Source organism: Salminus brasiliensis, chromosome 19 (assembly GCF_030463535.1).
Source record: "Salminus brasiliensis chromosome 19, fSalBra1.hap2, whole genome shotgun sequence".
Classification (NCBI taxonomy): Eukaryota; Metazoa; Chordata; class Actinopteri; order Characiformes; family Bryconidae; genus Salminus; species Salminus brasiliensis.
In genome coordinates this window covers 10,680,209-10,692,708 of record NC_132896.1, presented here as the reverse complement: position 1 = coordinate 10,692,708, position 12,500 = coordinate 10,680,209, and the positions used below count along the sequence as shown (strand labels likewise).

Here is a 12,500-nt window from a genome sequence, read left to right as displayed (position 1 = left end):
AGTTCAGAGATCAGCTCAGATTATAGCTCATCATTCACACTGCAGGATCTGAACTCCTACTTTATACAACTGCCTTTAACTCCAAAACAACGAAACCTCTGGAACTGACCATAAGAATGGCAGAACATGTGTTATTATTATTATTATTATTATTATTATTATTATTATCTCGATCTTTTAATAACATTTTATTTTTATTAAGACTAAAAAACACTGTAATCAGGTAATAAAATACCAGAAAATGAACGGTAACATTACAGATGCAGATCTACTTTTGTATTTATTTCTAACTTCTGGGTCATCTGAGGACTGAAGAGCAGCACGCAGCGTCTTTAGTCGTTAACAGTCTGATTCAGCTCTGTGGGGTCTTAGATGGTCGTCCAAAAGGCTTCTACATTAATCATTTAATTTAATGTTATTATTACATTAAAACCTGCTGGCATGTCCTCGTCCGATGCTCCGTTCAGTGTGAAGAAACACTGCGCTGTGCTGCAGTCAGGAGCGCTCACAGGATAATGACTCTGTTCTTCAGAAACATTGTGTGAGTTGTTTCCCGTCTCTGACTGAATCACTTCAGTGCTTTTGTGTGTCCGAGTTTAAACGTGTCTTTAAAAGCCGTTTTAATGGATAAATGCCGGCTCATTCTCTCCTAACTCGACTACAGCGCTAAAATAACCAACCCTGCCTTCAGACTCACCAAAGGAGGCTTAACTTCAGTTCGTTCCAGCGGGGGAACAATGATCACATTTTAACTCGCCTTCACACCCAGAGAGCTCACAAAACCTCCAACTGCTCCGGCCTTTCAGCCCAGCCCAATCTGGAATCAACTGCCAGAGGCGAAATTAATAGATGTTAATGACCGTTTGAATCCGAGGCAAAGGGCCCGAAATTGGCCAGAGAAAGCTATTAATTATATGCGGAGAGAGTGAGCGAGCAGGGACAAGAGGGCTGGAGCCAGTGCTGCTGTCGGGGCTCTGAGGGGTCTGCGGCCCGGGGAGGGGGGCTTTAGGGGGCTACTATAGGCCTGACGAGGGGGGGGGGGCGCTTTTGTGTGCTTCCTAAGCCACGATTGTTCGCTCTGAAAGGAGTGACATCTGTCCGGGGTTTCCGAGACTCTGATCTTCCCATTAGCCCGCGATCTCCCTCAGAGACTCGGACCTCTGCAGGTGAGAAACGAGAGCAGTAGAGGCGCTCAGACTCCATCAGCCTCACCCTGCTGCCTGCCTACACACACACACACTCACACACACACACACACACACACACACACACACACCAAGACACCAAGACCCTCACCGGCCCTGCCTCCTGACTGCACTTTGACAGAGGAGTCTCAGCCTTGTTAAAACACTAAACACACTTCACCATTAAATTCACTCAGAGAAAATCACTTCTACCAACCGAGGACCGCGCTGGAGCTACAATCAGCTGATATAGTAAATATCTGATATTCTTGATATATTGAGTAGATATACGTCTTACACCAGGAGTCCCTCAAAACCTCCTGTGAAACGAAACAGTAAAAGTGGGAAAGTGGGAAAGTGAGTTAAATTGATCCAATGAAGGAACTCGGTGGATTTGACGGATTTGGAATATGAACAAATCACTGATTTTTTCAACACCCTTATTTATGAGGAAACCCCCTCCCCATTATTATTATTATTATTATTATTATTATTATTATTATTATTATACATCATGTGTAGAATTGTGTACATATTGTATAATTGTGTATATACAATATTGTATATTGTGTACATATTATATATATATAGCATATACATATATTATACAATATACATTATTATTAATAATGTATGATGGTTATTATTCCTATTATTATTATTATTAATAGTAGTAGTAGTATTAATTAATGCTAGTTATTATTTATATTATTATTCATATTATTATCTGTATACTTTACTCCACAAAGCCAATTTTTATTTATTTATTTATTTATTTATTTATTTATGTATTTATTTATGTAGAACGATATTTCCCCCAACAGAACGCATGGAATGAGACTAAATATTAGATACACCACAAGCCACAGTTTGTAGATCTTTTTCTGTGTCAACCGGAGAGTTTACATTTTTATGATATTGCAGTTATCATCTGAACTCATTAAAATTTAATGCGTTTTTAAACAGCATGCGAGCAAACAAATGAATAGCATGGCAGGACTATTACAGTGCTATTATTGCTATTATTGCTATTATTTTACCTCTTGATTCAATTGAACCATTATTTGATTTGGGTCTAATTTTGAAAGCTGAATTAGTGCAATTTAGATTAGTATGTTTTTTATTCTCCAATCCAAAGTAGCTCCGTCAGTCTGCTTATTGTAGTTGGTGCAGTCCTCATCTCTCCATGTGCATTTCTATATTTATCCTGTGTTTATTTCATGCTCCGCTAAAACCCGGACGCTTGATCCGCGGCGCTCCGCAGAGACCTGAAACAAAATGGCTGTAAGACGCTGAAGCCTCGCAGCCACGTCTACGCATGCGCGTCACACCACACCTCTGTCAGCGCAGGTACACATACACACACAGGGAGAGAGAGAGTGTCAGAGAGTGTCAGAGAGACAGAGGCACAGAGCGAGCGGCAAGAGAGGCTTGCGCTTGAAGAACTTATCGATTATCGATACTCGAAGTGGAGGGAGAGAGGGAGAGGTGGAGTGCAGGTCTGAGCTGAACTGGAGCAGTTGGTTTGTGATGGCGCGACCCTAAGCCGAGTTTGGATCTGATATAATCGTGCTTGGTCAGTACCACCCCGGCCGTGTGTGTGTGTGTGTGTGTGTATCCTTGTCCAAGTCTGCCCTCAGAGAAGACCAGCTGCACCTGCGTTCGCGCTTTTGGACCGACCGAGACGCACACATCCACTGCGTGCACTTGGAGAACAGAAGGGAGCGCGGTGCGTTATGGATTGCCACCAGCAGAGTTCAGCCACTTTAAAGAAGCGCTGCGTGGATTTCTGAGTGGGATTTTCTGGCACATGTGGGCTAGGCTGTCAGGTGGGAACTCTCTTTAAACCAAAAACACTCTCCTCTACCTGTGTGACTGGGCTGACCATCATGTTTCAGCACAAGAAGTGCTTCACCATCGAGTCGCTCGTGGGGAAAGACTCGAGTCCCCCGGCTGCAGGAGACGAGCCCATCCGGCCCACGGCGCTGCGCTACTCGGAGCCGGTGGCGTCGCCGTTCGGCTGCGCGCAAGGCTCCGGGCGCGCGCTTTACGGAGGAGCTGAGCTGGTGTTCGCCGAGCCCAGCGCGCACCCGGCCAACCCCGCGCTGGCACTGCGCCACCTCCACATGCCCTCCCAGCCCTTCTTCAGCCCCCAGCAGAGGGACAGCTTCAGCTTTTACCCCTGGGTGCTGCGCAACCGCTACCTGGGACACAGATTTCAAGGTGAGTGGAGAGGAACTGTGCTGTGCACGACTTTTCCATCACAGAGGGGACATAACCACAGTGAAACACGGTTTGCTCTGCTCGGGCTAATAACAAAGCGCACTTGACGAGTTAACAAACCTCGTTGAGTTCACGTCAAATAGCTGCATATTATGAGACATTTAGCAGCATTTCTTCAGAGATTTTTCGGACACATTTAGACCATTTGTAACCATATAGGCCTATTTATACATATATCATACATACATATATCTGAGGCTAGTGTGTGTGTGTGTGTGTTTGTATACAGTATGTAGCAAATTAAAATACCCAGTGATGCAGCTCTCACATTCCTTTATCATATATAACACAGGCACGTAGCTCTGTATGAAATCAGTTGTGAGAACTGTAGAGTTTTACTCGTGTCTTTTATTATTTTAGACCGAAAATACAAAATAAAAGTACAAAAAAATCTAATTTGATAATAATAATTTATGATTTTACATAAACATTAGGGTATTAGATGCAACTATTGCCACAAAATTAATCAATTTAGACGCGTCTAAAATGTGCACAAAAATGATTTATAGTGGTTTATATAAAACTCCTGCATTAATAACAACAGGCCTTGTAGAAAGTTAGAGCGCCTTCGACCACGTGCCTGCCTTCACACTGAATTCGCTGTGTGTGTGTGTGTGTGTGTGTAAAGGACCGCAGAGTGCTAAAATATCTGCAGGAACATTGACTGTGTTAAACAGTTCCTGCGCTAAATAGGACTTTATCCACCGGATCAGAATATATAATCTCCTTCGCAGGTAGAAATGACATTGTAGAAAATAATAAGAGAATATACGATTTTTTTTATTATTGTATATTTGTATATAGGCTAGGCTATATTGCACTAATATGCTAACGTTTAAAACGTCTAAAACATGAATGTCTACAAATACATGTATATTATGATTTTCTTTAATTTTATTTGACTGATTCGTGAAATACGCGGATATGTGAGAGAAACGCTGTTGATATAAAGCTATAAAGCAGTTTTTTTTAAATAGTAGTTATTGTTATATTTAAAACAATTTATGAAGCTAAAAACTATTTATGCATCATGGTTGTGGACCTACTATTATTTTTTTGGTGATTTTTCATTTTACGCATAACAATAAAAAAGGAAATAAACGGCGCGGATGAACCGGATGACGGTGCAGGACATTAAACACAGAGACTGAATCACAGTCACAGACTGTGTATCTCAGCCGATCAAGAAATAATCTAATTAATCTAAAAGAGCTAAACCGCAAAATTAGCCTAGCTAGCTCTCTTCGATTTCAAATTTCGTACACCAGTCTAAAATTTACTGAGGATTGTGTCGATCTTAATAATGAGGACCCTCAGAGAGTCTACCCTCAACTATTACTCTAATCAACGGCTGTCTTTTCAACATACACTTGACCATAGGGGAATGCTAAAGAAGCAGCGTGTATTAAACACATAATATGTATTAAAAATTGATCTCTTTACATGTTTACATTTTAAATGTATAAACTTTATAAACCAGTAGGAAAATGAATTCGACATTTTTGTAGGAAATGCCTCAGCTACAAAAACAATGAATCAAAATCAATAAAATAAACTGAACACATATTTTTATATCTATATATCTGTTTTCAATATAGCTGTTATCTTTCTGAGCTGTATTACAATTTCTAAAGTCTAACTGATTGTGGGTGGTCCTGTTTACCAGGCAATTTGTTAAAGCAACAAGCTCACTACCTCTGACATGGCTGTCCATGTTGACTTAGTGGAAGTGAAGTCAGGAAGCCCGGCCACATCAGGTGTGCTGGCTGACGCACTGGGCTTAGCCACTGGCCTCAGGGGCTTGAAACTCAGGTAATTGGTGGAAGTCAGAGGTTGTTGTCAGTGTTACTCAGATCCGGGGGGCTCAGATAGAGTCCCTTTGTTTACGCACAGAGCTGATCCACTCACTGATGGTGTCCAATAACCTAGAAAACCACTGTTTAGACAAGACTAAATACAGCCGAGGGGATTGAGTGGGAAAGGAATACCTATCAAAGTGTCACTTTTTTTGTTGCTTCTAATGTGTATACAGGTTTTAACTCAGTTCACTTCCTGAATGAGCAAAAGGATGTGTCCATGAGCTTTCAGATCTGTCATGCAGGACGACGTAAACAGGATCCCAGACGGGCCTGCTGTTGTACAAGTGCAGGGTTTTGTGTTATGGTGCGTTTAGCAGATTGTTGCACTGTTATCAGTAGCAGAGAGGTCAGACAGTGCTCTGTAACCGCAGCTCTGTTATTGAGATATCTCTCTTTTCTGAGACTTCTTGTGGTATCAGGTCGCATTGAGATCCTAGGGAAATTAGTTCGGCAGAGTTTGTCCAGATTGTACTTTTAAGAAAGTCTCATTCAACAGCAGTAAATTGTATTTTTTTTTATTCAAAGATAAAATATACGCCTTATGGTAAATTAATAAATGCCCCATTTAACTAGTATCAAGATATATTTATTTAGAATAGATTTACACAGGTCGGCTTCCTGGACAGGGTTTAAGCCTAGGTCCTGGACTGCATTTTCCTTTCTGTGGAAAATCTCTATTTAGAATTCTGTGCAGTCCAGAACTATGCCTAAGCCCTGTCCATGAATCCTTCCCCACAATATTTGGGTAAGCCATTACTAATTTAATAAAAATTTTAATAAATACAAATTACACACCAAGCCTATAAAAAATGACTATTTCATTGCCCCAAGATTTGAATGCTCAAGTTAACAAAGCAGTTTCAGATAGATTCATTTTACAAGCTATTTAGACGTAATCATTTATTACAGCTCTATTAAAATTTCGCTTTACAAAACAAAACAAAAAAAAAAAGTAAGAAACTGTTCAGATTTGAAGAGTGTCCGAATTGGCAACCCTCGTTCTGTGGTTGGGGACCAAATGATCCAGTGTCTCTTTATTTCCCACTGTATGCCACCCTTCTCCCTGCCTTTAATGAGAGCAGTACTGACAAGACCAAGCTTGTTTGTGCCAAGGGAATGCTAGTAAAGCTGATCTGGATGCCATCTGGTTCCCTTTTCCTCATGGCGGGGGCATCCTCGCCACGGATAGGCCAGTGAGTGTTTGAGCCCAAACCCCCGGAGGGGCTGCCGGCTCTTCAGGAGGCCTGAATCTCCAACGCTGCTCACTAGTATGTTTCACCAGCTCTCTCAAGGGAGACCTAGAGGTGATGCCACACATGATGAGGATGCCAGTCAGAGTACTAGGCAGGACAAGCGTAGCCAATTTGTAACTAAGAGCTGCATTCTGGAGTAGTTTAAAGCTTTAGTAGCGGCTCTTGTAGTTTTCAACATGGACTGTGTTCATTTTTACCTCATACCTTAACGTTCAGTCACGTCTCTTTGGTGTTCAGTGCACCTTGAGGAAGGTCTAAGGACAACTTTTCAACACCTTCAGACCTCATCGGGCTGTTTACATTCTTCCTCTCTGCCAGGCCTTGGCTACTTGTAGTTTAGCTCGGAGCTGCCTCTATTGTTTTAGCCTCTGATGTTCAAAGGATTTTTAGCACGCCAGCTGAAAACGGCTGTCAATGACAGTCCTCTGACAGAAAATATGCACCTCTCAGCGAACGAAGGAGAAGGGCATACCTTATTAGGAGCTCTGATTGCAAGAGTCTGTTTTTTGAAGGTATTCAAAAACCCACCCAAGGCGTTTATAAGAGCACTCCATATACAAACTAATACCACTGTGTAGGGCCCCAAACTAGTTGTAAAACTTTACTTGACTTATTGCGCTGGTTTTGCACGATGGTCAAGAATAGAGGGGAGGGTAGCTGAAGGAAATGACCAAGGTGCCGGTTCTAAAACTCTTTGAAATTAAGTTGTTTCTCTGCGATGGCTTTAATGCGTGCCTGAAAAGGCTCCATTCAAATCCATTGTCTTCAGAAACAGGGTCGGCTTCTGTGACTTTAAAGAAATCCCCATCTGAGCAGCCTCATGGTAATCCTCTTTTCTTCCACTGGTGATGCCATTAGGGATCTTTTGTGTTGAGAATTGGTACATCTTTGGACTTTCTTTGATGACTAAAGGTCAAGAGATTTCTTTAAACTGAGCTGCTGTACGCTGGCCATGCACACAGTGAAATTACCTAAGACGAACTCATTCTTCTGGTTAAGCTGAGCTCTGTATGAGTTCATTTAACACTGCCAGTAACTGGGTGTGGATTTCAAATGCGAGTGAGTCTGAGGTTCTGCCAAATTTTTAAATATTTGTGTTTTTTTCCCATTAAAAAATCAGTTATTAATGAGGTGGTGAAAGTGAACTGTTGAAGGGATCTGGAGCTTTGAATATGCTCTTCATGTATTTGTGTGCCTCATTTTCATTGATGTAGTTCTCCTGTGAAACGTGTGTTCAGAAGGTGTACATGTTAATGATGTACCTTCGTCGCTGCACACCTGCGCTCGGATACATGTTGGTTCGTTTTTCGTTAACAATAGACCTCAGTCTCCCACCTCATCGGCCTGCACTGTCCAGGCCTTAACCGCTCCAGTGGGACAAACTTTGCTTGTGCGTGACTGCGGTGGCATTCTTGCTGAATATTCTTTTCAAGGCGAGAGCATCCTCTCACCTCTCAATTAGAGATCCATTTGTTTATGAAAAATGCTTCTGAGTCTTCTGTGTGTTTTTCACTAAACGGCACATGAACACGGCCTGCCAGATGCTGGCTGCGGTGGAACGAAGGTCACGCATCCCATGGAAGTGATAATGACTGCATTTTACTACTGCCTTGCGTTGAATGAAATCAGACAAAATGCCAGGGTTTGGCATTTGTTTAACTGCCTATCAATATATATTCATCACAATTGTTTTTGCATCTTCACGGCCTAAGATATTTACTTAGGACTCCACATCGAAACATTAGTGCTCAAAGGCCTTGCATTTGTATGAAAATCAGGATGACGATGCAGGATGGAAAGTAAAGCCAAACGACTTTGTTTTTTAGCCTGGAACAATTATTTGAGCATGTAAGTGAAGTAGAACTTCACCCGGATGAATACATGTAGCACTGACTATGCAGTCTGTGCCAACCTGGAATCATGCAAATGTAGACCTAGAACTTGTGTAACTCTTCTTTTGTTCTAGGCAAATAAAATGTACTATTAGATTTTATCATTTTATTGCAATTATGCACCTCCAGTTAATATAGTGATAAATTAGATTGCCTCCCAAACTATTGTCTTTTTAAACATTTATTACAGGTAGTAGGTTGTTGTAATAATTAAAATAATATGTTTTGAAATAATAAAAACTAAAGGTAATTTGATAATGTTTATTATATATTTATATTTAGTGCTTTTTAGTCATTTAATAATCTTAAGCTTCATAATTCAGCAAATATATAAATAAATATATATTAAATATATATTTGTATAATAATTATAAACTGTTAGGTACATACAGTAAAATCTCTAAAAACATTACTGCACAAATTGGGTATTTATGACCTTTTTGCATTTTAAGACATTTTGTTTTACATGTTTACAGTAAAGGCCTTCCTTATAACCACTGAGAAAATTTAAGCAATTTAACCAGGTTTATTTCAAATATTAATCAAATAAATACTCAAATAAATATTTAAAATTCACAACTTCCTAGCACCCCTCCCTAGTTTTCCCTTTTGACATTATACCTACAAGGGTCCATTAGAGTCTATGGAGAGCTTTTAAGTCCAAAAACATGCAGTATGAGCGTACTTGGCTGTGTTTGCACCTCCTCTTATCCCATCTTTTTCTCTCTGTTCTCCCACAGGTGAAGACAACAGCCCGGAAAACCTGCTGCTGCACGGGCCGTTCTCCCGCAAGCCCAAGCGCATCCGCACGGCCTTCTCTCCGTCCCAGCTGCTGCGGCTGGAGCGTGCCTTCGAGAAGAACCACTACGTGGTGGGCGCCGAGCGCAAGCAGCTGGCCAACGGCCTCTGCCTCACTGAGACGCAGGTGAGAGAACAGGGCCAACGCAGCCGCATGCTCTCACTCTTTCTCTATCTATCTCTCACTCTCTCTCTCACACACACACAAACACACACATGTGGCCACATTCCAGCATGCTGAGCCAGCGGGGATGTGAACACGCACCTTCTCATCCACACGCTGGCTCTAGGTCTACATGGTTTCATCACAGGACGGAAGTTAGCCATCCTTCACCACGCTGGGATGGGCCAAAAGAATGCAATGACATGTATTCAACATGCATTTATAGTCTGATTTCACAATCAGTATTAGACACACTTGTTGACGCATGTGCTACGGAGGGTTGGTAGCGTCTCAACGTTTTCAGTTGAGTCATTCTAGTTTTACAGCTACTTCAGTAATGTAATGCAGTTTGAATGGATAATAGTAGGAATATTTAGCTGGATGTTTCATAGTTATATCAAGTGAAGGTTCTTTAAAACTTTAACCTTCTTTATGGAACCAAAAGTGGTTCCTACATGCCATTATTTGAAGAACCCTTGAATCCTAAAGCCCCTTTGTGTTTAAGAGTGTAAAAGTGAGGAATGGAAGCCTGGGCCCACCTGATTTTGGTTTCAGGGGTTACCATAATTTTCTTTCATTTATTTCAGTTTAGTGACGACTTGGTGTTAAGCAGTGCTTCTTTCTCTCTCCTCCATCCCTTGTAGGTGAAAGTATGGTTCCAGAACCGCAGAACCAAGCACAAGCGACAGAAGCTGGAAGAGGAGTCGCCTGAATCGCAGCAGAAGAGAAAAGGAAGCCAGCATGTGAACCGCTGGAGAGCAGCCACTCAGCAGGGCAGCCCGGAGGACATAGACGTCATCTCCGAGGACTGATAAGGCATGTCGCCGACAGTTTGAGCAATACCTGTACGCAGCCGGCGGCTCGCGCACGGTTGGGGGGGGGGGGGGACTCTGGCACGTCCACAATGAAAATAAAAAATAAAAACAAAGTAAATGACATTCAAGTTATGCATCTTGTTGAAGACGTAGCCGAGAAATGGACTGGGCTGTTAAAACTGAGGAGCAGAATCTGGCCGTGCACGACAAAGGAGGCTCACGCTGAACTGCTCCAAAAGACTTCATTCCAAATTGTCTGTATGCAATACACATAGACCTCCACAATGTGGGACTCCATCGCAGAGCACAGAGGAACATCTGTTTTTTTCAGTTTCTACCTGAACCTTTTCCCCCCTCAAAACACACTACATTAAAAAACCCTTCAGTGGATTGTTTGTTTTGTACTGTTCAGTCGTCACACTGTTCAACTGTGCAGTTGAATTCACTACAGCTGAAGTTGAAATGTCAGCCCTTGATGTACCTTGAGCAATTTTGTGGATTTTTGTTTGAAGCAATGTTTTGTTTTTATCCACAAAATATTAATGAGATCAGAACAGAACATATATACACTTTGGTTAAAACTACACTATTAGGTCCTCAGAACATTTAAAAAGTACTCATTTATTCCAAAAAAGCCGGCCTTTATCTTTCTATGCATATGAGTGCCAAGTCACGTTGAGTTCTGTGTTGGAGTTCAGGGCTTTGTTTTGTTTTCCGTTTAACTCAAACTGTTGTTAAATGTCTTCTTGTGTGAAATTTAATTTTGGGGTATTTATTTGCTTTTCACTGAAATTCAAAAAACTGAAAAAAATGAATGAATGAATGAATGAATGAATGAAAGGCTTAAAAACCCCAAAGCTAATTCAGTCCCGTGTACTTCACACTCAAAAACGCGCAAAATGAGCATTTGTATTGTAACTTTTATGGTCCAGAAACAGTTTGTAGCACTTCATAACAGGTTTTTGGTTTGAATGAAGAGGAGAGGATGAAACGATTGCACTGTAGCCACACCACTTCATTTTAATCTGTTGTCTTGAAATTCTTGTTTTGTATTTGTTTCCTGTTTCCTGCAGATTATTAGAGAATAAAAGTCTTTGAGAAGAATGAGCACTTCTTTTTTTTTTTTTTTTTTTTTTTTTTTTACTGTTTTTGTACACTAAATATTATCAGATAAGAGAGAGATATTTATTTTATTTAGTTGGACTTTTTTATTTAGTTGGACTTGCTTCCATTCACTTTCTCACAGATTAACCCAAATTCTCAAGTTCATATATATTAACCATTTATTAAATTGCATATGTAATATTGTTATATATATTATTTTAATTATTAATTTGGCCATATTGATCCCACAATGAATAAAAGTCATTAGCGGTGTCCTCATTAAAGCTCTCCAACAAGTCATTATTATCATCTGCTCTTGTGATTCTCACCTTCAGTCCATCCACTTTGTAAATGTTGAAGCAGATGAGATCCAGCTCTATGGAATTAAAGGCTTCAGGCTTTAAATTTAACCAGCTGAAAGATTAATCCATGTCACCTTTATGCGCTGTGATTTACACCTGATAATTCTTCAGACCCGGAGCAGTTTTTCATCACCTTTACACAATAGACAGCCTCATTATCGTCAGATATGCATATAAACTGTGAAGGAAAAATGGAAGAACAAATTATTCATATTCTCTATAATTGGAGGCTGTATAGCACTTCCGCTGAAATCTGTTGCATGATCACTGCACATGGCCAGGAGCAAAACAGCAAAATGATTCCAGGCTAAATCCTGGTAATAACACAGAAAAGAAGAAGAGTAGATACTTTAGATGCAGATCAAAGAGATACTTGGTTATTCTTGAACTGAAGGTCTTTCACAGTGTTTGTAAAAACATATGACGGTGCAACCGGCTCCAAACAGAACACCCACCTAGTGTTTGTCTCTATTTGCAGTCCTCATACAGTAAGTTATCACACAGTAAGTATTTTGCTATAAGTTCATAAATCAGTGCTCAGTGATTTTGCCGTAGTCGAGGAGGCCAACTCTTTCCCACTCCTACCTGCCTTCTGTAGTTGCCATGGAAATGTCGAGGTGTAAACAAAGGAACAGATGGTAGGAAATCTTGGAGGTGTGCAGAGCAGTCTCTCTTCTTTCCCCGGCTATGATAAGTGAAGTAGTTCCGCTAAATCACACTAATTTGATCTGCTGCTGGTGGATTGATTCATCCTCTCACTTTCATTGGCAAACAATAACAGCCACTG

The 12,500-nt window shown here is 40.9% G+C and overlaps 1 protein-coding gene across 1 annotated transcript; it reads left to right on the top strand.

Moving 5' to 3' along the window:
- The first annotated feature begins 2,468 nt into the window (after positions 1 to 2,468).
- On the top strand, positions 2,469 to 11,351 carry emx3 (empty spiracles homeobox 3). The gene is made up of 3 exons (XM_072663559.1): positions 2,469 to 3,407; positions 9,212 to 9,396; positions 10,077 to 11,351. The coding sequence occupies exons 1-3, from the start codon at positions 3,074 to 3,076 to the stop codon at positions 10,242 to 10,244; spliced, it is 687 nt and encodes a 228-aa protein (XP_072519660.1). The 5' UTR covers positions 2,469 to 3,073; the 3' UTR covers positions 10,245 to 11,351.
- Positions 11,352 to 12,500: the final 1,149 nt, after the last annotated feature.